The following is a 25,055-nucleotide window of genomic DNA, read 5'->3' as shown; positions in this document are numbered from 1 at the left end:
AGAGGGACGGGTGCCCAGGACACACGCAGGTGGACAGGTGGGAGGCCCAGGCGGGGGGGGATGAGCTCCGTGATGCCTCGGCTCTCCCAAGGCCACTCGGGAAGGGAGTAAACTGAGGCCGACAGTGCTGCTGCCAGGCCCTGAGCATCCGTCTCTCCGCTGGGCCGCAGCAGGGAGACCCCAGGCTGGAGAGGGAAGGGACTTCCTGGACGTGCACGGCGAGGGTGTCACCTCCCCACACGGGGCACATTCGTTTCAGCTCTCACACGTTTATTATTGGTTCCCGAAATCTCACTTTTTTCTTAACCCCCAATTTTGTACAAGTCTTTCGGGCCCCCGCCTTTTTGGGGTGTTTTAGGCCAATTACTGGTTTCAGGTCACTCGGGGGCTGCACCAGTTCATTCAGAGCTCACTTTTCCTTTAAGTTCTTTTCCCCCACTCGCCATCCCCGCTGACTCCCTCTTATTCCCGACGTCGCTTGCGGTTCCTAAGAGCACTACATCTCCCATCAATCTTAGCGCCCACACGGCTACCCTAGGGAACTTCAAGTACCGAAATGCTCTCCCACTCGTCCGCTGACTACCGCGGTGACCGATGGGGCTTGTAGTCCCCTAAGGAATCGTCAGAGGACCAAAGAAACTACTCATCCCAGGAGTCCTCGCGTCAGAGGCGGGTTTCCCTCTTGGCTCTCTGCGCGACCCTTAATCCTTCCTCGGACTCGAACTCCCGCCGTGCCCTGCGCTGAGCTCCCAGTGGCGGAGTATGGAGTTGTGGCCAAAGTGTCCTCTGGGAGTTGTAGTTCTTGTATTGGTGAGGCGAGGAGGAGGCGGAGTGACTCGGCGGCCATTAACTGTGTGTAGTTGCCCGGGACTGGGAGCTTAAGTGAAGAGGGAAGCCTTACTCGGTGGAAATCAACCGTGGCCATGGGCTCCTACCGGGCCTAGCCCCAGAGTACGGAGAAGGCGGGCTTTTCGGTGCCGCGCCCCGCCCAGTGGCGGGGCCCACTAGGCCTCCGGACATCCCCGGTCTCAAGTAGGCCTCGTCTGCCGGCAAGGGCGCCCCAAAGGCGGGAGGCGCCATGTCGCTGGTTGCTTACGCCAGCAGCGATGAGAGTGAGCCGGATGAGGCTGAGCCGGAGCCGGAGGAGGAGGAGGCGGCGGCCCCTCCATCTGGGCCCGCTTTAGGGGGCCTGTTCGCTTCTCTCCCCGCACCCAAGGGCCCGGCCCTGCTGCCTCCACCCCCCCAGATGCTGGCCCCAGCCTTTCCCCCACCGCTGCTGTTGCCCCCTCCCGCCGGAGACCCCCGGCTCCAGCCGCCTCCGCCCTTGCCCTTCGGCCTGGGGGGCTTCCCCCCACCCCCAGGCGTGAGCCCGGCCGAGGCGGCGGGAGTTGGCGAGGGGCTGGGATTGGGGCTGCCGTCGCCCCGGGGCCCCGGCCTCGGCCTGCCGCCCTCCGTGGGCGGTGCCGGGCCCCCCCTGGGCCTTCCCAAGCCAAAGAAGCGGACCGAGCCCGTGAAGATCGCGGCGCCGGAGCTGCGGAAGGGGGATGTGAGTATCCGGGAGGGCGCCCCCCGCTGCCCCTCGGCTCGGGTTTGGGCTCCGCTGGACCAGGAACCTGGCAGCTTCCGGGGCTGCCTCCTGGACCCGCGTCCGTTGGCTGTGGACCCCGGCGTTCCCGGCACGCTGCGATTAACTGAGCGAAGCTTGTCAACTTCGGTGTTTGTCCACGCGGGTTTCTCGAGGCTGGACCCGCCTGCGGAAGGGCCACGTACTGTCACCCGGCCCTGGCGCCGCGGCGCCTACTTCTGCTCCCCTGTTGCATCCTCAGACCGGGTTGCACTTGTCCTGCCGGGAGAACAGCTTAGGATCTGGCACCTGAAGAGGTGACAGGAATGAGCCCTTGCCTGAACATTTGGGACGAACTTTTCCCGCTGGCGTCCAAAACCATCAGGGTCTGGACGAACAGGATCCCGGCTTCTGTGTTTGAGGGACGTTAGGGGAGCGACCGGGTATTTGTAGAGGCGGGGCCTTCCCTCCCTTAAGGCAGAGCTCTGGCAGGTAACAGGTGTCTGGCGTGGCAGCTCTGACTTCTAGAAGGACAGAGTGGAGCTGAAGAGCGGGTCTGTCCCCTCCAGGCCGGGGCCTCAGTTTCCCCACTTAGGTATTGCCGGGCCTAGGTGAGATCGGAAGCTCGGGCCCTACTTCTAGAAGCAGCGGCCGAGGACAGGAAATAGAAGGCGCGTTCTGGAACGAGGGCTCTGGGGGTAAAGGAGCCGGGAAGCGTCCGGGCGATGCGGGGCAGGCAGTGGCTTCGGCTCGTCCCAAGTGCTGTCCGTTCTCTCCCCTGAAAAGTGGACCGGTCTGCCCTTCAGTCACCCGTGGGAGCCTCAGAGAAGCTGAGCTGTGCGCTTGCTGCCTGCCAGGCTGGGGGGCCGGCTCCCGCCTTTGCACTTGCTGGCCCCTCCTCTTCTTACCCCTGATGGCCTTCTGTTCTGTCACCTCCTTTAGAAGACAGAGGGCTCCTCAGGGAGGACTTCCTGGCCCACCTGCGTGAATTGTGCCCCCTTCCTCCGCGCGCTCACCCCCGTTTCACCACTGTTTGACCTGCCTCTCTCCTTCCACCAGCGCACGAGCCCCCCAGACAGGCCTTCTAGATGATTCCGCATCCCTCGCAGAGCGCTGCTGGGTGTTTCCTGAGCCGGCAAGTGCTCGGAGAGACGGTTCCCGACGCTCCCGCGCCGTCTTGTTCCAAACTTTCTTCCACGTTACTTGGCCCTTTGTCCCCCGAGTCCGGCGTTCCAAGTCCGGGATCCGAAGCGGCCTTCTGTCGCTCCAGTAAAACTTTGGCCTCGGTTTAACCTCAAGCGGAGGGAAGCCCCTGAACGAGACGGTGGCGAATCGGGTCCTTTCTCCTGCACTCTTTTCCCCTTTCAGGTGCTCTCCGCCTGGCTTGTCTTGGTCTGTCTGTGACGTCTGGGGGGAGGCACCCTGCACCGGCCTGCCCCCCTGCACTGGGACAGCGGGAAGTTCCTGTGCAGGTCTGGGAAGGCAGCATTAGAATGAGTTGCTGCTAGACGTTGTAGAATCTTCCATTTAGTGTGGCTGAGGTGGGGCCGGGGGGACCCCAAGGACCCCCTGCTCTGTCCCTCTATCAGTGTAATTCAGAAGCTCCTGAAGTTCCCAAGGTGACGCGGTGACGCGGATCATTAAAGCCAAATCCTCGCCTTAGCTTCTTCGGCTCCCCACCCTTGTTCAGCCTGAGTTGGCGCTGCGGGTCTGGAACGCGTGACTCCCGTGGAAAGGGCCCGAAGAGTCAGGGTGGCGAGGTGGGGCGGCCGCGCTCCTCCGGGTCTGAGCGGGTGTCCTGCACGGAGTGAACTCACAGTACACGAGTCACGGTTGAAGACACAAATTACATTTCCTTTTATGAGTTCTCTCTAGGGCTTGGTGTTGAAGTAGAAGTAATGACCTCTGAACTTTGTTCGTTCCTGCATTCAGTGCTAGGCTGCTTCTCTGCCAGGAGTGAGAGTACAGGGGTGACCGTGATCGGCTCTGCCCACGAGGGGCCACTGCAGGCGGCTGACGCGGAGGTAGATTTCCGGTCAAGTCGGAGAAGACCCACGGTAGAGCTGCGGCCACGGGAGTGTACCCAGTGGGCGCTGTGCAGTGCAGGGGCTGGGGAGGCCTCCGGGGGGAGGAGACGTCTGCACAGAGAGGAGATGCGTGAGTAGGGGGAGCCAGAGAAAGGGGGTGCAGTGGGGAGGAGCACGTCCAGCCGGGGAGGGGGGGAGCAGAATGTGGCACGAAGGCCACTGGTCGGAGAGACCGCGCCTCGGGGGCGCCTGCAGCGAGTGAAGTCTGGCGCAGGAGCGCGGGGACGCGCCGGGACACGGGCCTTGGGCGCCACGGACAGGCCTCTGTGATGACCCTGGGGGTAGTGACGCGCCCTTCCAGGCCACGCAGGAGTTCTCTGGTCACAGAGCGGCTAAGACCTGGGGGAGCAGGAGTGGCGGGCACAGTGTGACAGGGGTGACGGCTTGCGCACTGCGGGCTGGCGGGGAGGTCGAGCGTCTGTCAGTCTGGGCAGTCGATGGCATGGCCGGGAGGAGAGCCGGGATCCAGGGGTGACCCCTGCCTTTTAGCGCAGGCAGCTGGAGGGTGGTGCTGCTGTTCGTTTAGGGAATACGGAGCAGGCCGGGGATTAGTTGGGTTTAGTGGGTGGCAAGGATCAGAAAGCACGGCGAGCCGCTTGGGTAGTGAGTACGCCGAGATGCCCGGGAAAGGGCCTGGAGGCCGGAGTTAGAGACCTTGGCGTGTTTGGTTCACGCCTCTTCGTCTTCGGGTGTCCTCTGCTTAACTTTTGCTGCAGGTGAAGGGTGGCTGCCCTGCCCACACCCCTTCTCGCGTTTTATTTCCCTTTCCTGATCCGTCCAGATTGAACCACATTCTCAGTCCCGGTTCTGGGTTTTTTTTTTTTAACTTTTTAATGTTTGTTTATTACTGAGACAGAGAGAAACAGCATGAGTGGGGGAGGGGCAGAGAGAAGGAGACACAGAATCCGAAGCAGCTCCAGGCTCTGTCAGCACAGAGCCCGATGCGGGGCTCGAACCCACGATCCGTGAGATCATGACCTGACCCAAAGTGGGGCGCTTAACCGACTGAGCCCCTCAAGGCTCCCCAAGTTCTGGTTTTCCAGGAGAGAATATGGTCGGTCCGATGTGGGTGCGCTCAGCCGTCAGCAGCAGTGGGGCTGGGGCAGCGCCCAGGCCTTTCTCCAGGTGCCTGGTGAGGTCACATTCAATCAGTTTTGAATTTGCGTGAAGAAATGGGAACGACCACGAAACAGACGATCATCTCTTTTTCCCTTCTCGTTCTCCTTACTCCACGCCAGCTGCCCCCAGGCATCGGGCTTGACCGTTGTTGATTTCACACCCGGGGTGCAGCGCGTGGGTCCCAGGGACAGGAGAGCAGAGGGTCCCAGGGCCGGGGTGCAGCCCGGGCAAGGGGGAGGCAGTGTTTACTAGGTACAGGCTTTCTGTCTGGGATGATGGAAAGTTCCAGAAGTGGATGGTGATGATGGCCGTACGACACTGAATGCTCGTAATGCTACTGAGCCGCATGCTTAAAAACGGTTAAAGTGGTAAATGTCACGGGGCCGCCTGGGGAGCTCGGTCGGTTCAGCATCATCTGACCTGGGACCTCGGCTCAGGTCGTGCTGCCCCCGTTTGTGAGGTTGAGCCCTGAGTCAGGCTCTGCAGTGACAGCACGGAGCCTGCTTAGGATTCTCTCTTGCTCTCTGCCCCTCCCCTGCTCTCGTGCTCACTCTGTCTCTCTCTCACTCAAAATAAATAAACTTAAAAAATATATTTAAAAAAAAGAGAAATGTTACGTTCTGTGTGTGTGGCCACGATAAAGGGAAGAAACCCCATGTGCTTCTGTCCCTGTGCCTGAGAAGGGAGTCGTCCGTGTCTACATGAAGTAGCGTGCGCTGGCTGAGCTGTGCCCGCCGACAGCCGAATTGCTGTTCCTTTCTGATGGCCCACGGTGGTGCCCGCGCACAGCCAGTGCCCGTGGGCTGAGGGCGCCTCGGACTGGCCTCTCCCTGCTCCCTGCTGTTCGCCAGTGAAATTTCTTCCCTGAAGTATTTGAACAGTTCTTGGCTGAGCTCTCCTTCCGTTCCGTTAGTTTGGGGTCAGACCCGCGCATGCCCAGACGGGCTTTAGCAGTTGTCTCTAAATCTCTGCAGGGTGAGCCCGGGAGCTCCGCATTGCCATCCTCTTCTAGGACAGGATTGGCAGAAGGTTGTGCAAAGGGCCGGGGGCGGTTTTCCCTCTGTTTCCGCTCTACAGTCCCCCTGGGCTTCTCTGTGGCCCCGGCTACTTTATCAGCTGTGTCCGAACCCAGAGGCAAAGATGATGTCTGTCCCTCCCTGGAAGACGGGTAGTTAGGGCTCCGCCGGCTTCTGCAGTTCTTCCTCCCGTGGGTGTTTCAGGGCTTCCGCTGTGACGCGTGCCGCCCCTGGTGACATGTCACACACTGATGTTGGGACCGGGTGTCCTGAGGGAGAAGGATGGTCGTGAGGAGTCATAGCGTGTCTCCAATCCAGCAATGGTTCCTGGTTTGTTTTTGTGCTTTCAGGCTTTAGACGGTTGTCAGGGTGAGGGGAGCGCCATGCAGCCACCCTCCCCGCCTGTCCGGCAGTCGGTCCTGTTCGCCCCAGGACCGTGTGGCCACGCGTTCACAGCGGCCACCTCTTGTTTGTCACGGGACCTGAGAGAGAAGAATGTGCTTGGGGTGGTCGGTGGCTCAGTCGGTGGAGCATTCAACTTTGGCTCTGGTCATGATCTCAAGGTTCATGGGTTCGAGCCCCGCGTCGGCCTCTGTCTGACAGCTCAGAACCTGGAGCCTGCTTCAGATTCTGTGTCTCCCTCTCTGTCTGGCCCTTCCCTGCTCACGCTCTGACTGTCTGTCTGTCTCTCTCAAAAATAAATACTAAAAGAAATAACAGAGAATATGCTTGTGCGGTTTTATAAATGCAACCATCCGAAATCTGGATAAGTCTTGTTTATTTGCACGTGGGTGCATTTGGACCTATTACCTAAGACGTTAAAGTGTAATATGGTGCCTCCGGTCGTCACGAAGACTTCCTGTGCCCCGTGGTGAGGTGGTCCCTGGACCCTGCCGGGGAGCGGACCCTCTTCATGGTCACAAGGCTGGGGGAGCTCGGGTCCCGAGGCAATGGGAGTTTGGAACAGAGAGAACGGGTCAAGACGTTTAGGTGTCTGGGGCCTACGGCTTTTTCTGTGGTTGAGTTTGGGGCCTCGGCAGGCCAGCGAGAACGAGAGTCCCTGAGCTCTGCTGGGACCTGTAGTTTCTGTGCGGTTTCAGCACGTTGCTGTGGTAGGTGCGTGCGTTACCCTCCGCAGAGCAGCGGCACAGCCGACGCTCAGACTTGTAGTTCCGATTTGGTGTCTTGTGCTCCCGCCTGTGTCGTGTGGGGTGTCGGGCAGCCTGGTCAGGGCGGATCTCGGGCCTGGGCTGGCAGGGACGACCCGGCGCGGTGTCCGTGCAGAGACCTCCCCGTGCCCGTCTTCTCCCACCCGGGAACCTGAGCCGGCAGTGCCTGCCGGGAAGTGTTCCCGGAAGGACCGGTGCAGTGTCATGAGCGAGTCGCCTGCCGCCTGGACGACTGTCCTTCCCTTGGCCGCCTCTTGCCCTGTCCCCCCGCCCCCCAGAAGGGCTCCCCTCACGGGTTTTGTTACGTGGGTACGGGACCTTTGGCATCAGCGCACTGACTCCCGGGAGGCAGCCTAGAACCTTATGGTGGAAAAGGCGAGAACAGGCACGTGAAAGACGTGTGTTCATGGAGACTGACTCAGGGCTCAAACTTGTGAACCCCAAGACGTGACCAGAGCCAAGGTTGGTTGCTCAACCACCTGAGCCCCGCAGGCGCCGCCGGGGGGTCAACTTTGTAAAACCGAGTGTTTACTCGTGCTCTTCATAGTCGTGCACCTTCTTGATAGATGATGTGCGGGAACTGGTGCTGAGCCACAAGGTCAGGCAGTTTCCAGTGTGAGAGCTTGTATCAGGGACAGGCCCCGTGAGTCAGAGGGCGACACAAATGGCCTCCTGTCTTGCCCCAAGCGCTCCCCAGCCCTGTGTGCTCGTCTTCTTTCTGGCCACGAGCAGCTCTGAGCAGCTCTGTCTGGCAGACAGCAGACCGTACTTGCAGAGAGAATGGATTTCTCTGACGGCTTTGACCTTTACCACCGCACAGAAGAGTAGTTAACACACCGCCGAGCTCCCGCTGGAGCGCCCGGCCCAGTGGTTATGTGTCTGCGGGAGCGGTTTCGGAAGGGCAGGTGGGGCTGGGGGGATGCGGGCCAGATCCATCCGTCTTCTGGTGGCAGATTGATTGGGAGAAGCTGGATGTGGCCTTTTCTCTCCACCAAGTCCAAAGAGGAGGAAATGGTTTTACTTTAAAGGAGTTGAAATGGATGCCAAGGAGCCCATGCAGCAGGACTGGGGGCAGAGCGAGTGCCTGGGGAGGTCACCACACACCCCTTTCCTCGGTGGTGGCTCCAGCGCAGGGAGGGGGTCTTCGGGTGCCTCTCCTGCACAGAGGTGGGGCACAGACACCTCGGCCGCCCTCATGCAGGAAGGCCTTATTCCATTTCTTTTTCTCTTAGTCAGATTCCGAGGAGGACGAGCCCTCCAGGAAGAGAGCTGATCTTCAGGTAAGCTTTGTGATGGGGCGGGGGGGGGGGGGGGCCTGTCTCTCCTCCTCCCGCAGCGCTTCCAGAGAGATCCACGGCGCCCAGGGTACGCCTCCGCATCACGCTCAGAGCGGATGCACGTGTTTGAGGACCAGCCCCGTCCCCGGGGTTTGGGTTTTCTTGGAGCCACGTGCCCTCCCCTCACCCCGTTCCCTGGTGCTGGCCTGATGGCGTCACCCCTGCCAGGGGGCAGCCAGCAGCATGGAGGTGGAAGCCGGTCTGGGCGATGACTTCCGCTGAAAGGGTTATTTAGGAAGGGTGAACGGAGTGGGCAGACGACACTGGGAACTTCTGCACTTTCCAGTGGCCCAGCTTGGGTCTCGTCTCTAACCTGGGACGTAGACACGTGAGCAGCGCTTGCCAGGCGCCAGGCCGGGCTCTGAGCGCTTCACCAGCACCGACTTGATTTAACCCTCAAAGTGGCGCTGGAGTCACGGCCTTCTCATCCCCCCGACTTTCTGCCGGTGGAAACCGCGAGCTGAAGGACTGGTCTGGGGTCAGCGACGGTGGGGGGGGGGGGCGGGGGGGGCAGGGTGGGAGTCGGGCTCCCTGACCCGGGAGGCCAAGCCCTTCCCTGCTGCACTTGGCTCCTGCTCCAGACCTGAGACCGGAAGTCCTCAGCCGGATGCTGCCGGGAGCTGATCTCTCAGCCGAAGGGCCTGCTTCCCTTTGTCCCAGCGCCTTTATCCCGCCCCCGGGAGTTCCTTCCCATCACTCCGCACTGGGGACTTCTGTGCTCTCCGATCTTGTGGATCGTAGGTCTCAGGAAGAAACAAAAACACAAGTGGTCCTGCTTTTGTCAGATTATGTTGTGACTCAGGTATATGGTGCCAGAGCTGCCCCTTCCCCTGACTCTGCTAAGATACCACTTCCCCTGCTGGGAGCTCTCCGGGCGGTCAGGTGGAGGCCATGTTTGTAGGGGGTGGTGGAAGAGGGGTCACAGCAAAACCCGACAGCCGAGGCTGAGGTTCTGTTATCGGGATGGCTTCCTGGAGGAGGTGGGAGGGCAGCCTGAGTCGTGGGGGCCACTGACGGCCTCCGGAGTGCAGAGCAGTCTCCCAGCTGGCGGTGGGGCTGGGTGTAGGGAGCCCCACTGTTGGGCAGAGCGGGGACCCAGCACGGCACAGGGGTGTGGCTGCAATCTCTGAGCCGTCTGAGAAGTCCCACGCTCCGAGGCCGCCTGAGCATGTGAACCGCATGGCCCCCGGGCCCGGTCCCTCCAGGCTTGGGTCTCTGTGGTCTGCCTGGCTGGAATGTTCCAAAGCTGTGGACACGCAGCAGGGGGAGGAGCCTGCTGGCCAGACGCGCTGTTCTGTCTGCTTGCCTCGCCGGCTTGTCTTCACTTGCTCGGGCGTTGCTGGTCCTCCTGGACAGGGCCCTGGTGGCCTTCTTCCATTCTCCGTTTTCAAGCTGTCCTCTCCTTGAGTCCTACGGTTTGGCCAGGCTGGCCCCGTAGCAAACAGAAAGCAGACTTGGAGCAAGTTTTCTGGGCAGCAGGGACTCCGGATGGGCTGAGCCAGTTAGCTTACAGATGGAGGTGTTGACTGCTCGACTCCGGCTTCAGCTAGCTGTGTCAGGCTTTCCTCAGGCAACGGGAGGAATGTCGAAGGTCTTTTCGACAGAGCCTTGTTTTGACTTTGAGTAGCAATCCAATGGAGGCAGGGAAGGAGGAACCTTCAAGACCTGGAGAGAGGTAGAGCGATGAGCTGGAGAGAGCCCTGGGCTCTTTGGGAAGAAGGGTGATGTGGGGTTAAGGGCATCGTGTTCGCCAAGAACCGTAGAAGCAGGGGTGCCCTCCGGCCTGGCAGAAGCAGCCCGCAGAGGGGCCTGAGGTGGGGGCACACAGGCTCACCCAGCCAGCAGGTGGGCAGCGTTCGGAGGAAGCAGGGGCGGGCTGATAAGACTTGAGGCCGGAGTGCCTGTACTTCTTGTTCTTGATGCTGATAATACGTATCACCAGATCTCACTTGTCACGTTTCTTCCCTCCTCCCCGAACCTGCGCCCCCCAGGGATCCGGCGAGGGTGCCGGCCTGTCTGCCTTGCTTCCCCAGCCTAAAAACCTGCCTGTGAAAGAGACTAGCAGGCTGCTCCTGCCCCACGCCTCCTCCCGGAAGCCCGCGGATGGCTCCTCCGACCCTAAGCCCTCCAGACAGGCTTCTAAGACCAAGCCCTCTTCCCTCGCCTCTGTCGTGGGCACCACAACCACCACGCCGTCCCCCTCTGCCATCAAGGCTGCCGCCAAGAGCGCCGCCCTGCAGGTGACAAAGCAGATCACGCAGGAGGAGGACGACAGTGATGAGGAAGTGGCCCCCGAGAACTTTTTCTCCCTCCCTGACAAGGCGGAGCCGCCTGGAGTTGAGCCGTACCCCTACCCCCTCCCTGCTGTCCCTGGAGAGCTGCCGCCAGGCACGGAAGCGGAGCCAACCTTCCTGGACGATGCGGCCAATGCCCCCCTTGAATTCAAGATGGCGGCGGGCTCCAGCGGGGCCCCTTGGATGCCTAAGCCTGGGGACGACTACGGCTACAATCCAGTTTCCATGTACGGCGACGCCAGTGCCGCTGGTGCTTACTATCAGGTGGGCGGGGCACGGGGGGCGGGCCCGCAGGGTGGGGGCGTGGCCGTGCAGGAGCTGGGAACCGGGGGCGTGGCCTCAGTGGTCTCGCTTTGGCTGAACTCCTGTCTCTGGCACCCCGATTTTCCTGTGCGTCTCTGGCCTCAAAACACACCACCTTTGAACAATTGCCCGTCTTGAAGTCTGGCAGGTAGAAGTACATAACTGACCTTCTGTTCTGCAAACCAGCCCGTGGGCGCTGGGGAGGAGTGGAGGGACAAGGCGGGAGATCCAAGATGCTCTTGGCGTGGGTGGTGAGGAGGGGTGAGCCGGAGGGGTGCACTGAGAGCAGGAAGGAAGGGAGGGGGGCTGGAGAGTTGAATGCAGAAGGGGAGATGGGGGAGGCAGGAGCCACGGGAAGTCGAAAGGATGGAGGCCCCTGTCCCCAGGAGCCAGGGGACCGCAGTGGTGCTGTGGCCTCGCGGGGTCTGATGGCAGGTGGGGCTTCGAATCCCCAGTGCGAGGGTTTGGGCAGGTTCCTCACCTGTACACGGGGAGGGGTGGTGACGGCCTCGTAGTGGCGGGAATCCTGTCCGCCTAGGCCTAGCGTGGTGGCCCGGGACAGAGCGAATGCCCAGGGAAGAGCTGGGGTAACTTTTTATCCGAGTGCCATTAGGAAGGGCCACCCAGCCTTGCTGTGAGCGTCAGGGAGTACGGAGTGCCAGGCTGTGAGTGGGTTCAGGAGGGACTCCCCCGACAGCCTCCACCCTGGGTGGAGAGGGCTCCGGGGGCTCGGGGACTCGGCGGTGCTGCTGGCGCACAGGGCTGACTGGCGACCGTCTTCCAGCCTGGGACCCTTGCAAGACTGAGTCCCCTCGGCCACCTCCATTCTCTGAATGGCTGGTGCTAGTCCACAGCCTCGGTGGGAGTAGGGACCCACAGGGGGTGGGCTCTGAGGGCACCCAGACAAGCCCTTCGGTATTGTGTTTTGACCTGTTTAGCCAAAGCAGAACAAAACAAAAAACAACAACAACCGAAGCCATTTAAATGACTAACCACCATGCATTCCGTGTTCCGAGGCGGTCTGCGCATGTGCAAGTGTGTGACGTGCCCCAGGGCACCTGCGATTACGTGCGTTATAGAAGATCGTGCTCTGGTCGCTCTGGGTTTTTAGGTATTTTATTTGGTCAGTATTAAGCCTTACTTCCGATTTAGCTCACTATAAGACAGATGTTCTTAAAGGGTCATTTTTTGGAGTTTTGGGCAAAAGTGGAAGAATTGGGAGGAAGTGTGGGCAGGGGGGAGTCCGCTTCTCAGCCCGAGGGCCGCCTGCCTGGCCCCCGCCCTCTTCCTCCAGACCCGCAGCAGCAGCGGGGGACAGCCCGGCTCAGCGGGTCACAGATTCCTGGGCCAAGCGTCCGACACCCGCCTGGTGTGCGCCCAGCTTTGTAAATCCCACACCGCCCTTGAAGCCATTTACTTCATCTGAGGTTTCTAGTGAAGTGTAGTCAAAGGCAGCTGGGGGGTGGTTGAGCCTCCAACTTTTGATTGCTGCTCAGGCCTTGCTCTCACAGATGTGGGATCGAGCCCTGCATGGGGCTCTGTGCTGAGCACACAGCCTGCTTAAGACTCTCTCTCCCTCTCCCTTTGCCCCTCCCGCGCTTGCTCCCTAAAAACAAGTAAAGAAAAAGAACTATAGTTGATGTGATGAATGTTGTGTTAGTTTCAGATGTGTGGATTTATTTCATATCCGAGATCTGCTCCGTCCCCTCCTCCCCCCTCCCCATCGCAGCTGGTGTCCTTGGGTCCAGATGCCCAATATAAGACAGGGAGCAGGGATGGTGTGTCCTCCCCCCTCCCCTCTGCTAGCAGCCCAGCGCATCTCCATCTCACAGGCAGGACGTGTGGGGCTGAGGGCACGAGGCGTGAGGGTCGGGGTTTACCCCGGGGAGCAGCTGAGGGAGCGGGGTGTGAGCCGAAGCAGGGGAGAATGTCTCTTTCTTGTCCCCCTTCCCGGAAGGATGTCCGTCCAGCTGGGTGATGCCTCTCAGAGAACTGCAGAGAATGTTCTCGAGTCACGGGTGGGTCCTCGGGGCCTCTCCCTGGGCTGCCCGCAGGGCCTGTGCTGGGGCGCCTCCTCAGCCCCTTCGATGAGGGTTTGCTCTGCTCCAGACCTTGTCCCCGGCCGCTGCGCCCCTCAGTTGGTGTGTCTCTTACCCTCTTGGCTGCAGGATTATTACAGTGCTGGCTACTACCCTGCGCAGGACCCGGCCCTGGTCCCCCCCCCGGAGATTGCCCCTGACGCCTCCTTCATCGATGACGAGGCAGTAAGTTAATGAAGCAGGGGGGGCCATCCTCGACCCGCAGACCCCAGGTTTCAAATCTGAAAGTAAAGAAAAATTTGTGGGGGAGGGAGGTGCCTGGGTGGCTCAGTCGTTTGAGCATGTGACTCTTGGTCTCAGCTCAGGTCTTTAACGTGTATTCATTTTGGAGAGACAGGGAGAGAGAGTGCGAGGAAGGGAGGGGCAGAGAGAGAGGGAGGCACAGACTCCGAAATGGGCTCCAGGCTCCAAGCCGTCAGCACAGAGCCCGACGTGGGGCTCGATCTCCTGGCCTGCACGACCACGACCTGAGCCGAAGTCGGGCGCTGGACTGACTGAGCCCCCCAGGCGCCCCTGTGGTGGAATTGTGCTCAGGTCTTGATCTCAGGGTCCTGAGTTCAGGCCCCGCACTGGGCTCTGTGCTGGGTGTGGGTTTTGTTTTGTTTTGTTTTAACCGTATTCAGTTAGGATTCGCTGTGGCAGGAAGTCCGCAGTGCAGGGTCTTATATCAGAGAAGTTTATTTTTTTCTTCCTCAAGGAAGGCTGGAGGCGGGCGGGCCCAGGGTGTCAGGGCAGCCCCGCGTAGTGGCCGGGGATCCGGGCCCTCCTGCTCCTTGCGCGGCCGTCCCTCCGGTCAGCGGTGGTGGCGAGGCTGCCGCCCTCGCGCCTGCATTCCAGCCGCCCCCTCTGTGGCCGGTGGAGACACAGGACGGGAGTCCTCCCCGAAGTCCCTGCGGATGCCACACTTCCCTCTCCTTGACTAGAGTCTGGTCACGTGGCCACGTGGGGCCGGGGGGGGGGGGGGGGGGGGGGGGGGGGGGGAGCCCAGGGGTGTGATGGGCACGGGCTTAGGCGGGTGGTGAGAGGCCGGAACACTGGGCTCGTTCATGTGAAAGCCAAAGGGGACGATGGATTTGGGGAGGGGACAGCAGCCACAGTAAATGACTCCTGTGTTCACACACAGGGTCCCCGGCCGCTGGGCTCCCTAACCCCAGCCCGGGGAGACCTGGAGAGCCTGGGCCATGCCGTCGGGCCGTGCTCCGGCGCGAAGTCTTGTTCTCTCCGCAGGGAGGTCCAGCCGACTGGGGGGGCGGTCCGGAGGACTAGAGGTGCTCTCTCTCTTTGCGTTCAGATTCTTACGGAAAATAACCGCCTGCTCGCCTTCTCCCAGCAAGGTGCCCGTCCGTCCCTGTGCACGCTCCCTGCCGTCAGCGTGTCCGTCCACTCCCCTGTGGGTGCATTCTGGACACGGTCCGCAGCTGGGCCCTTTTTGTCCTCGGCCGAAGAGGCAGCAGGGAGCTCATCCCCTTCCTGCGGACGGAGCGCCCCCGCGGAGGGGGCCTCTCTGACGCTGGGACCTGGGCCTGGCTCACCTTCGGGCCTCTGAGTGTTTGCATTACGTCCTCACTGCCACCCCCCCCCCGCCTTCGGGCACGAGCGCAGTGTTGGTGTGACCTGCACACTTGGTGAGGAGGGGAAGAGAGAGTGATAGTCGGTCTCTTAGGAGACTTTCCAGGCCTCTATTTGCGAGGTGCCCTCTGTCCCCAGCTCCGCCTCTGAGGGCCGTGCTGGTGTGCGGTCTGCTGATTTTGTGAGGCCAGACCAGTGAGAAGGAGCAGACGTAAAAACCAGTTTTTAGAGGAAGAATCCTAGATATTTTTTTACTCTGAATTTTTTTTTTTAATGTTTATTTTTGAGAGAGAGACAGAGAGAGATGTAGATTGCGAGCAGGGGAGGGGCAGAGAGAGAGGGAGACACAGAATCTGAAGGCTCTAGGCTCCGAGCTGTCAGCACAGAGCCCAACTCAGGGCTTGAACTCAAGAACCGTGAGATCATGACCTGAGCCGAAGTCGGATGCTTAACCGACTGAGCGACCCAGGTGCCCCCTACTCTGACTTCCTAATTTGAAACTTGGATGTGGTCTTTTTTGGTAGATTGAACTCATGCGTTCCCAGCAGTGACCCGGGCCCCTTGCGCGCTCATGTTTGGGAGCTGGCGCCTTGGCCTCGCTCTCCCTGAGCGCAGGAGTCCCTCCGATAGGCAGCCTTTCCTCTGGCGTCGGGGTTGGTAGCTGGTGGGGTGACAGGGTGTCGCACGGGGGGGGTGGGGGGGTGTCATAAATTCTGGATTTCCAGTGAGTCCCTGACCTCTCACCCAGACCCCCCACCGCCGCTCGCGCGCTCTCTCTCTCTCTCTCTCTCTCTCTCTCCTTTTCCAGTTTAAGCGGCTGCAAGGCAAGAGGAACCGCGGGAGGGAGGAGGTCAACTTTGTGGAGATCAAAGGTGACGACCAGCTCAGCGGAGCCCAGCAGTGGGTGACCAAGTCGTTGACAGAAGAGAGAACCATGAAGTCATTCAGCAAAGTAAGTGGGGAGGCTCCGTGGCGACGGTCAACTTCGGGGGCCCCAGAGCACACACCGTGGTCAACTGGAGCGCGTGCTGAGCCTCACCTTGCAGAACTTTCCAGAACTTTGCAGACCCGGCGGGCGGAGCAGTCGCACTTTCTGCTCGCAGGAGGAGTTTGATGATGCGCCTCCTCCCTGGCCCTCCCTCCGTCGCCTCCTCCACCGTCAGGCCAGGGCACATCTGTCCCTGGGGCTCTGCTTCCTGGCTGTCGTTACTGGCCAGCTGCGGGCTTTCCAGACATTGTATTTCTCGGGCCTTCTGCCTCGCACTCCTGCCTCTCTGCTAGTTCCCTTCAGTCGGCCTGCCCTCCCCGTGCCCCCCGCCCCCGGGGGTGAGCACAGCAAAGGTGGGCACTTAGGAGCCTGCGGCGGGGCGGGGTGCGGGGGAGCCCTGGATCCGGGCCCAGCTCCAGCCAGGCCAAGGGCCTCTTCCCTTCTCCTCCCTCCCGCTCTCTCTGCTTTGTTCTGTGGCCACAGATGGCCATCTGAGCCCCCGCCGTCTGTTTTACCTGAGCTGGCGGTCACATAGGACAGCAGAGGACTGTGGGTTAGATCAGTGTAGATCCATCGGCGCTTCTTGGAAACACCGCTCTGGAGGGCGCGCCGTCAGGACTGTGGGCCGGGAAGCGTCATCACAGTGTGACGGCCACCTTGGTTAGCGCTCGCCATGGCCAGCAGGTGTTTCGTGCCTGCCGTCTTCCAGGGTCACGCCCAACAGGGTCCCACAGCAGCGAGGAGTTGGGGTCCTTGCTTTGCGCCGGCCCATGGCGTTACCGCTCCCAGCAGTGGCGGCTTTCCGGCGCAGCGGGGCGGGGGGTTGCTGAGGGCCCTCCGGAGAGGAGTGAGTGTTGGGGGCCGGGTGGGGCTGACAGGGCGCTCCTGGTCTGAGGTGGCGCTGGGGGGCCGGAACCCCGCAGCAGAGAAGCCCAGACCAGCGCAGACTTTGGCAGGAAGGCGATTGCATCAGAGTTTGGTTTGGGCTTGGGCACAGTTACGGGTGGAGGTTGGGAGACCAGGAAGAGGTGGGTGGGGGTGAAAATTCTGATTGCAGGGTCTCTGGGGGCACTCGTTAGAGGGGGGCAGGCTTTCATCTAGAGGCCGGGGCCGGGAGAGTTTGGGAAGCCTCAGGTAGGAGCGGGCTGGGCGGCTGACCTGTCGAGAAAGGACGGTGTCCGCCGTGTGGGTGGTGTGCGGTTACCGACGAAATGGAAGACATGGTCCTGACCTCAACCGTTCCCAGGCCGGTGGGGATATTAGCAGGCTATTTCAGGCAGATCTTCCGAGCCTGGGTCTTTGGCATAATGGCTTTAATAAAACTGTTTTGTGAGTGTAGGGACATAAAATCAGCTACAAGCCGACTTTTTTCCCCCAGGATTCGGGCCAAGTACTTGGTTTCTAAGGCCCCAGCCTTGCCCCATCTGGGCGAGTGAGATGCTTCTGCTTTTCTTCCTGTGGCTTAACGAGTGTGTTTCTTCCCCTCGCAGAAGAAAGGTGAGCAGCCAACAGGCCAGCAGCGGCGGAAGCACCAGATCACGTACCTGATCCATCAGGTGAGCGGGTCCCTGCAAACCCAGGTCTGCCCGGAAGCCCAGGCGCCAGGCCCCAGCTTCCCCTGGCCGCGCCCAGGGCCCGTTCTCCATGTGGCCACTAGGGGGGGGATGTGTCCTTCAGAATTGCCTACCACCCCGCCTGTCGCCTGTCACCTGTCACTTCCCACTTCCCCGAAGGCTCAAGTGCAGGGGCTTGGAGTAGACTAAGTGGAAACTCAGATATCCGGGCGTCTCATTCGCTTCTGTTTGGCAAGTTTACCAAAAATAAAGGGCGAGTTTGTCTATGTAGGGATTTAAGACTCTAAGGAAGCGGCTCACCAGCTTTTAACAAAGCAGCCACCTGACCGGACGTTGGTTCCGTATTCTGCACTCCTGCAGCAGGAAGCAACACAGACAGTTAACAAGCACAGATAATCCAGAAACGTCTTCTGGAATTAGACTGTTACTTCTCTGAGTGGACCCGGCGACTCTCAGATACTCACCTAACAGTTAAGCGGACGTGTTGTGGAGACTTGGCGCCTTGAACGCTGTCCCGGGCCTCCCCTGGGGATTCCATCGGGAGATCTGCTTTCGCCGCTCTCGCCCTGGCTTACCTCCCTTTTGTAATGTTCACTTTGAGAGAGAGCGTGAGTGGGGGAGGGGGAGAGAGAGGGAGGGAGAGAGAGTCCCGAGCAGGCGCTGTGGTGTCAGTGCAGAGCCCAGTGGACGGGAGGGGGGCGGCTTGAAGTCTCGAACCGTGAGATCATGACCTGAGTCAAGATCAAGAGTCCGAGGCTCACGACAGCCCCCCCACCGGGTGTCCCTAAACCCTAAGTCTTCCCCGCCGCCCCTTCCCGGGGGAAGTGGGCGGGGTCAGCGAGCCCCTCCTCTCAGGTGGCCCCGTGCGCCCCCCACGTGCGGCGTTGAGACCAGCCGAGCAAAGTCACAGTTCTGGTGCCTTCCGGGCTGCTTTGCACAGCTTCGGTTTGTGCTGGGAAGTGTGTGGGTCCCTGGGGTGCCGCCTCACTTGTTGGTGTCCTGTGTGCCCTGTCCCCATCTTTGACACTGTCCTGTCCCATTTGGCTGGTCAGGCACCCAAGGCATCTGGTATCTTCCTTTCAGATGCAAATTCCAGCCTCCTCAGTCCAGTCTTCCAGGGAGCGGTTCAGGGCCAGGGTTCTTTTGTTTTTATGAAGATTTTTATTATTACTTTTTGAGCATTTATTTTGAGAGAGAGCGCGCATGCTCACGCAGGGAAGGGGTAGAGAAAGAGGGAGAGAGAGAATCCCAAGCCGGCTCCGCACTGTTGGCGCAGAGCCTGACGCGGGGCTCTAACTCACAAAGCGTAAGATCATGACCTGAGCCCAAATCAAGGGTCAGATGCTCACCTGACTGAGCCTCCCAGGGGCCCATATAAAGATTTGATGAGTCCCTTCTACGCCGCACAGGGGGCTCACCCTTAGGACCTGAGACGAGTCACGTGCTCCGCCCGCTGAGCCAGCCGCGCCCCAGGGCCAGCGACCTCTTTGTCCTGCTTAAACCCGTTAGCTGCCCTTTGCTTGCTCCGGGGCTCGCCTTCCACCTGAGTGCGCGAGCCCGAGGTCTCCCAGGGGGCTTGCTGTTTCCCCGCGCGTGTTCCGGTGGGACCCCGGTCTGACGCCCCCCACCCGTCTCTCGCCGCAGGCTAAGGAGCGGGAGCTGGAGCTGAAGAACGCCTGGTCGGAGAACAAGCTGAGCCGCCGGCAGACCCAAGCCAAGTACGGGTTCTAAGGCTGCGCACCCGACTGCCCCGGGGACCCCCTGTGGCCCGGCGCCGTGGGACCCTGATGCTCCAAGTCCAGGGTCTCCTTCCCTGAGGACCCAGCTCTCGCCTCTGCGAGAATGAACACATTTGATAGATTTTTCTTAACAAAAGTTAGAAAATTCAGCTCCTCTCTGCCTTGGAGCAAAGACTCGAGCGATGATGCTTCAGACGGGGGGGGGGGGGTGCTCTGCGCCTCGGTGGGGGCTCTGCCCCCCGCGGGTGTGATGAGACGGCGACCCCTCCCTCCACCTTTTTTTTTTTTTTTTAAACCAGGGATGTCTGTTGAAATAAAACATTCAGTCTGATGGACATTTCTTGCCCTGACCCCTCTCCTCCTCTATAGTGTGCTCTCCTTTTTCCATTCTGGATCTTTCTCCTGTGTTTTCCTGTTCCTGGACCTGATCTTACCTTGTGTGAAGCCCCCCCACACCCTCAGGACCCACCCTGTGCTTGCCTGGCTTTCCTCCTCTGTGCCCACCGTCCGAGCAGGCTCATGCCCATCGAAGACCCTAGGAAGTACAGGCACGACTCGGGTGGGCAGGGGCCTGTGGTCCCGGCTCTGGAAAGTGTCACTGAGCTCCAGGGTCTGAAGACTGGAGGACATCAAGGAGCTCCTTTCTGTGACACGGAAGAATGGTTACCCGTCAGCTTCAGTGCAGCAGGAGGTGAAATGACTGTCCCTGGAGGGGACTCCGTTGACACCAGTTGCCATTGGCGGTGAATGGTCTGGAAGCTCTGTGTAGAGCTTGGGGGCCAGACAGGTCTCCTTGGGGGACTTCTGGACCCCTGGCTTTTTGCTGGAAAGGGAGGGGTGAGTGGGGGTGGGGCAGGTGGTCGGGTCGGGGACCGGAGTTGGCCACGAGGCACTGGGACGCGCAGCAGCGGCGGGACCTGGGGCGTGACTCCCCCCTCGAGGGGCGGGCTGTCCCGGGCTGCAGCCTGCGGCCACTGTGGCTGGGACACCCCACCGGGCCACAGCGCGTCCCCAGCCCAGGGCGCTCAGGAAGGGCTGACGAGAAACGCCTTGGCAGCGCCGGATGGAGCAGCTCGCCTCCAGTGGCCGGTTTCTGGACAAGGGAAGCGCCGGGAGGTGAAGGTTATGGCCATGGGGGTGGCTTGGAGCGTGTGGCAGCGTGGGGACCGCACGCGAGAAGGCAGGGGCGGGAGGGAGGGTCTCCTGGTCCTGTGTGCAGGGTAGGTTGAGGAGCCTGTTTCTCATTAAGTACAGAGGAGGGTTCCGTCACTTACCGGAAAACCACCCACTTATCTGAAATCTGACCTACTTGGGGCTGGAGCCAGACAGGGCTCCTGCATCCCACGGGGACACTGGGACCGCAGCCGCCCGCGGGGGTGCCTCCAGCCCGTCTTCTGGAAGGAGCACATCCACTGTCTGCAGAGGCATCGGGACCTGGGCTGAGGTCCCTTCGCTGGGGTATCTGAGGGGGTCACATGGGCCCCGGAAGTCTGAGATCCTGAGATCCAAAGCTTTGTCTTCTGTACCCGATGTGTGCACCTGCAGCCCGGCCTCCCGGCCTGCTGCACCCCTAGGGCCCAGCGGGGGCAGCCTGGCAGCGGAGCTGCAGGGGCTCGGGGCTGCGAGGCAAGACGTGGGCGGTAGGGCAGGGCCTCTTGCTCCCACCTCACTTCTCTGCAAATAGTCTTGGGCCACTTTTTACATTTTTTATTATTTAAAAAAATATTTATTTTGAGAGCGTGCGAGCGAGTAGGAAAGTGGCAGAGAGAGGGAGAGAGAACCCCATGCGGGCTCCGTACTGTTTATGCAGAGCCCAACACGGGACTCCAACTCCCGAGCCGTGAGATCATGACCTGAGCTGAAATCGAGAGTTGGACACACCCAGCTGAGCCCCCCAGGCGCCCCTGGGGCCACTTTTTTTAAAGCTACTTTTTAGTCCTACCACAGGTGACCTTTTATTCAGTGGTTAGGACTTCCTGGTCACCTTGAGAAATGCTGACAGGTTAGAAGTAGCCCATGGGGCGCCTGGGGGGCTCAGTGGGTTGAGCGGCCGGCTTCTGCTTAGGACATGATCTCACGGTTCATGGGTTTGAGCCCCACGTCGGGCTCTGTGCTGACAGCTCAGAGCCTGGAACCTGCTTCAGATTCTGTGTCTCCCTCTCTGACCCTCCCCTGCTCATGCTGTCTCTCTCTCAAAAATAAGTAAAATGTTAGAAAAAAAAAGAAGTAGCCCTTGAGGCTTTCTGCAGGCAGTAGCCTCAAGTTCTGATGAATAAACAGCAGACACGCCGGAAGGATGGTGGAGAGGAGGAGGAATGGGGGATGGGAACTTAAAGGAGGAGGGCAAAGGCTTTGGTCCGAGTGGATCCAGACAGGCCCCGGAGCTGCTGGAGCGGCTGGGGTGCAGTGCCGCCTGGGGCAGGGGAGCAGAGAGCCCAGAAAGCTCAAGGTCATAAGTCTCAGCAGCTGCACAGGGATGGAAGCCGATGGAAGTGGTCGGAGCCCCCACACTAAGGCCTCTGGCCCTGGAGAGGCCCGGCCATGCCTTGCCCCGCTGGGGTCCAAGCAGGGGGGCGGCGGGGGGGGGGTGCCGAGCTGGCCCCAGAGGCGCTGCAGCAGCGGTGCAGGGGCTGCCGGAAGCCCCGTGGGGCCCGGGGCGGCCGCAGCGTTGGGGGAGCGCTTTGGCGCCTAGCCTTGTGTCTTCCCCTTCCTCTGCCACTAGGTGACGAATGTTCTAGGGCTTTAGGAGCAGTGGGGGGGACCTCATCGGTGACGCCACTGGTCCTCCTGGGCGGGTCGGGGGTAAGGGTGCTGTGCTGTGGACCAGGACCCGGGAGGCTGTGGTAGTAACCACTGCTCACCCCTGCCCGGCCCCTACCAGCTCAGGCACCTCAGTGAGCGGTTCTGCGTTAGCGAGGGAGCACACACGGGAGGACGAGAGAGGCCAGACAGCCTACGGGATCCGCCCTGGGGTCCGCCCTGGTGCCTGAAGGGGCTGGAGGGGAGAGCTGTGCCCCCCACTCCCAGCGAGGTCTAAGGCAGGCTGCAAGACAGGGGTGAGCGACTGAGGGGCGGAGCCAGAGACGCCCTGTGTGGAGGGCGGCAGGGAGGATGCAGTGACTGGGGAGATGCCCTTGCCCTGTGGTGCCAGGGCCTCTGGGGTGCCAGCCCAGCAGTCCTGCTTTGCTGCGCCCTTCCTCTGCGTGGCCTCGGCCCTGCTGCAAGCAGGGAGGCATTCTCTCCATTTGAAAGGAACGTGGGGGCCACCCGCCAGCACAGGACCCAGGGTTCTCCCAGCCCACCTGCCCTGAGCTGCAGAGGGGGGGCCCCCTCTTGCTTTGTTCCCTCAGAGACACCAAGGGGGTCACATTTCTGCCCCCACCCCCACCCCGCTGATCCCATTACACCCCCAGACGACATTCTGACTCGACTTCCCGCTCCTGCTGTCCGGTGAGCCTGCCCTGGTTCTGTGCCCCCCAGCACTGGAGTCAGCGGGGAGCCCTCTCCCTGTCCCCATCCTCCACCCCCGGAGTCCTGCCCTTTCAGCCTCCCTCCCTGATTTCAGCAAAGCCATCTGCTCCTTCCCCCCCTCCCTCCACCTCTCTCCCCCTGCTCAGGAGAGGCACAGACAGAAGGCAGTGGAACCCCAACCCTGTTGACTCAGCAACCGAAGCTCTCCTTAAGCGGATCAGCACTGGCTGCAAAGGGGGAGAATTCACTAGTCACCGGAGCTGGCGCCCGTGCCAGGCTGGGGGGCGGGGGCTGCAGCAGGCAGTGCCCAGGCCTCTGGAGCATCTCTTCAGAGAGGAGTCTGGGGTGGGGGTGGGGCTCCCTTGGCCGGATGAGGGACCCCGATGGGCACTGTGTTGACTAAACTCCTGTAGTAATGAGAGTGTAAGAACTGGGCACACAGGTGGGACCCCGGAGTCAGGGACCCCCAGTCTGAGAGAGGAATGCAAGGTGTGGAGCTTTGCAGGGGCAGAGGCAGGTCCCCAAGTGGGTCTGGGTGGAGAGGGTGGCAGGGGAGGAAGCCTCACAAGAGGGCAGAGGACGGGATGGGTCCTGTGAGGCAAGGCCTAAGCCCAAGAGGGTGGGAAGACACAAGACAAGACGTCCTCAGAGCCCCCACAGGACCCCTGTCCTCCTAAGGGGCTCACACACCCAGGCCACCAACGCACCCTCCCCTTCCCAGTCCTGTGCTTGGCAGGGGGGCTGGGGAAGGGGGGACAGGGGCTGCCCCTCAACCGCTCTCCTCACTGATCCCCCTTCTCTCCCGGCACCCCCACCAGGGGACACAGCCTCCCCTCTGCCCCTGGCTACCTGTCTGGCCCTGCCAAGAACAAAACACTTGGCGGTCCCTTCCCTGGGAGTCTCCCAGCCCCCAGAATCGTGACCCTTGCCTGGGTGTCCCTCAACCCCCAGAGCCTCTCCCCCAACGCAGCGGATCTTGAGCCACCTGCCCCCCCACGGTAGGACACAGAGGGAGCCGGAGACAGACAGAAGGAGCGTGCAGTACTTGGATCCCTGTGGGGAGAGGTGGTTGGCGATGATTTATTAGCCAGACAAGAATCAACAAACACGTTCTAACATCTGTTCTTGCCAACCACTCCTCAGACAACAGCAGCATTGGACCAGGGCCCAGGCCTCAGAAGCTCAGAGGGCCTAGGAAATCAGACGCCAGGAGGAGAAGCCAGGCGGCGGGAGGCAGCGGGCCGCCCTCCCCTGCTTCCGCAGAGGACCACCGGTCAGCGAGCCACGGGATTCTCAAGGACTCGGGAAGGAACCAGTGGGTGTATCCCTAAAAGGAAGCGACTCCACACTTGCTCCTCTGAACTCCAGGCTTCTTTTCGGGGTGGGGGGAGGGGCACCCTGTCCAGGGAACAGGGCTAAGCTGCGACGTGGGGGAGGGAACCGGAACCCAGGCCCCCATGCAGTGGAACTCTGGAAAGTCGCCAGGCTTCCCATCCGAGGAGATCTCTGACATTTCCTGTGGAAAAGAGTTAGTGCGAGTGGGGTAAGAAACAGAGTGCAAAACGGGGTAACTAGGAAGCTGGGTTCTCGACCTTGGCCTTGGCCAAGTCACTATCCCTCTCTGGCTCCGTCTTCATTGGCACAGCAAGGAACTTGGCCTGGATCCGTAAGGGCAAAGGAGACACGGCTCCTCCTGCCTCCCTGCCCGTAGCAGACATCACTAATCAATCATGGTGCCCTTTTCTGCTGAGTGCAGATCTGACCTTAACATCCTTCCCAACGTGGTGCCCTCGGCAGCCACGACCAATGGATTGCAGTTGGCATGCAAGATGACACTGGTCTGCCATCTTTGTGACAGATGATGGCTGAGGTCCTCTCTAGGTCTGATCGCCCACAGTGTGTTCCGTGCACATTGGCTGAGGAGGGCGCCTGGCGTGCAAAGGTCTCTGGACCTCGTTCCCAGGTTGTCCTCCCCCAGCTCAGACTCACCGGGCTACCGAGGGGGCCCCAGGGAGAGCCACGCCTGTCCTCTGTCCTCTGTCCTCTGTCTAGAAAGCTTGTGGGGGAGGGTGTGCCCCCAGCAGGGCAGGGGCTGGTGGGGCACAGAAGGGCCTTGACCGGTCACGGAGTTATCAGAATGCAGCTGCTGGCCAGCTGGGTTCTGCCAAGAGAAGGGTGATCCTCAGTCACACCCTCCACCCTCTACCTGACCGGCAGCCTCAAGGGCATCGTCGGGTCCGGCCTCTGGAGAGGAGGCCTAACCCCCTCTCATTCCTTCGGCAACCATTTCCTGAGCACCTGCTCTGTGCCAGGCACTGTGCTGGGTGCTCAGGACACAGCCGAGTGGGTCCAAGCCCCTCCCCCAGGGAGCTCACGGGGCCAGAGGGGAGACCCAGGTGACAAGTGGGTGCCTCTGTGGTGGGTCAGGGAAGTCTGAGGAGCAGGTCCCCTGCCTCCGCCGGTGTGAAGGGCCACACGGACTGATTCAGAAAGACCGTTCTTCCTTGGGGCAGAGTGGAGCAGACGTGGCCAGCATGGTGGTTAGGCCAGTTAAGAAGCTCTTGGGAGGTCGAGATGAGGGGGGATGGGGCTGAAACTGGGGAAAGGGACCCAGCGGGAATCCGTGGCGTATGAGGACCGGAGGTGGAGAGGGGTGTCTAGGGAGCCCCGGGATCCTGGCTTGGATAGTCAGGTGGCCCTGGACAGTCATCGGTCCCATGAGGGCC

The 25,055-nt window shown here is 61.0% G+C and overlaps 2 protein-coding genes across 6 annotated transcripts in view; one reads left to right on the top strand and one right to left on the bottom strand.

Annotated features, from left to right (window-relative positions):
• The first annotated feature begins 798 nt into the window (after positions 1 to 798).
• On the top strand, positions 799 to 19,146 carry PRCC (proline rich mitotic checkpoint control factor). Its single transcript, XM_029935952.1, has 7 exons — positions 799 to 1,546; positions 8,188 to 8,235; positions 10,284 to 10,850; positions 13,058 to 13,153; positions 15,366 to 15,509; positions 17,036 to 17,101; positions 18,764 to 19,146. Exons 1-7 carry the CDS (start codon positions 1,079 to 1,081, stop codon positions 18,848 to 18,850), a joined length of 1,476 nt encoding a protein of 491 aa, XP_029791812.1. The 5' UTR covers positions 799 to 1,078; the 3' UTR covers positions 18,851 to 19,146.
• Positions 19,147 to 23,756: 4,610 nt separating this feature from the next.
• Positions 23,757 to 25,055, bottom strand: part of SH2D2A (SH2 domain containing 2A) — an 8,078-nt gene continuing 6,779 nt past the window's right edge. For all 5 annotated transcript variants that reach the window (XM_029935947.1, XM_029935949.1, XM_029935951.1 and 2 more), the window contains 2 exons: positions 24,319 to 24,490; positions 23,757 to 23,845 (listed from right to left, as the gene is read on the bottom strand). In XM_029935947.1, coding sequence (XP_029791807.1) covers positions 24,323 to 24,490 — 168 coding nt within the window. In that variant the 3' untranslated portion in view covers positions 23,757 to 23,845; positions 24,319 to 24,322. The remainder of the gene's footprint in view (positions 23,846 to 24,318; positions 24,491 to 25,055) is intronic.

The sequence above is a fragment of the Suricata suricatta genome, chromosome 3, assembly GCF_006229205.1.
Source record: "Suricata suricatta isolate VVHF042 chromosome 3, meerkat_22Aug2017_6uvM2_HiC, whole genome shotgun sequence".
Lineage (NCBI taxonomy): Eukaryota > Metazoa > Chordata > Mammalia > Carnivora > Herpestidae > Suricata > Suricata suricatta.
This window is presented reverse-complemented; position numbering and strand designations above follow the sequence as displayed.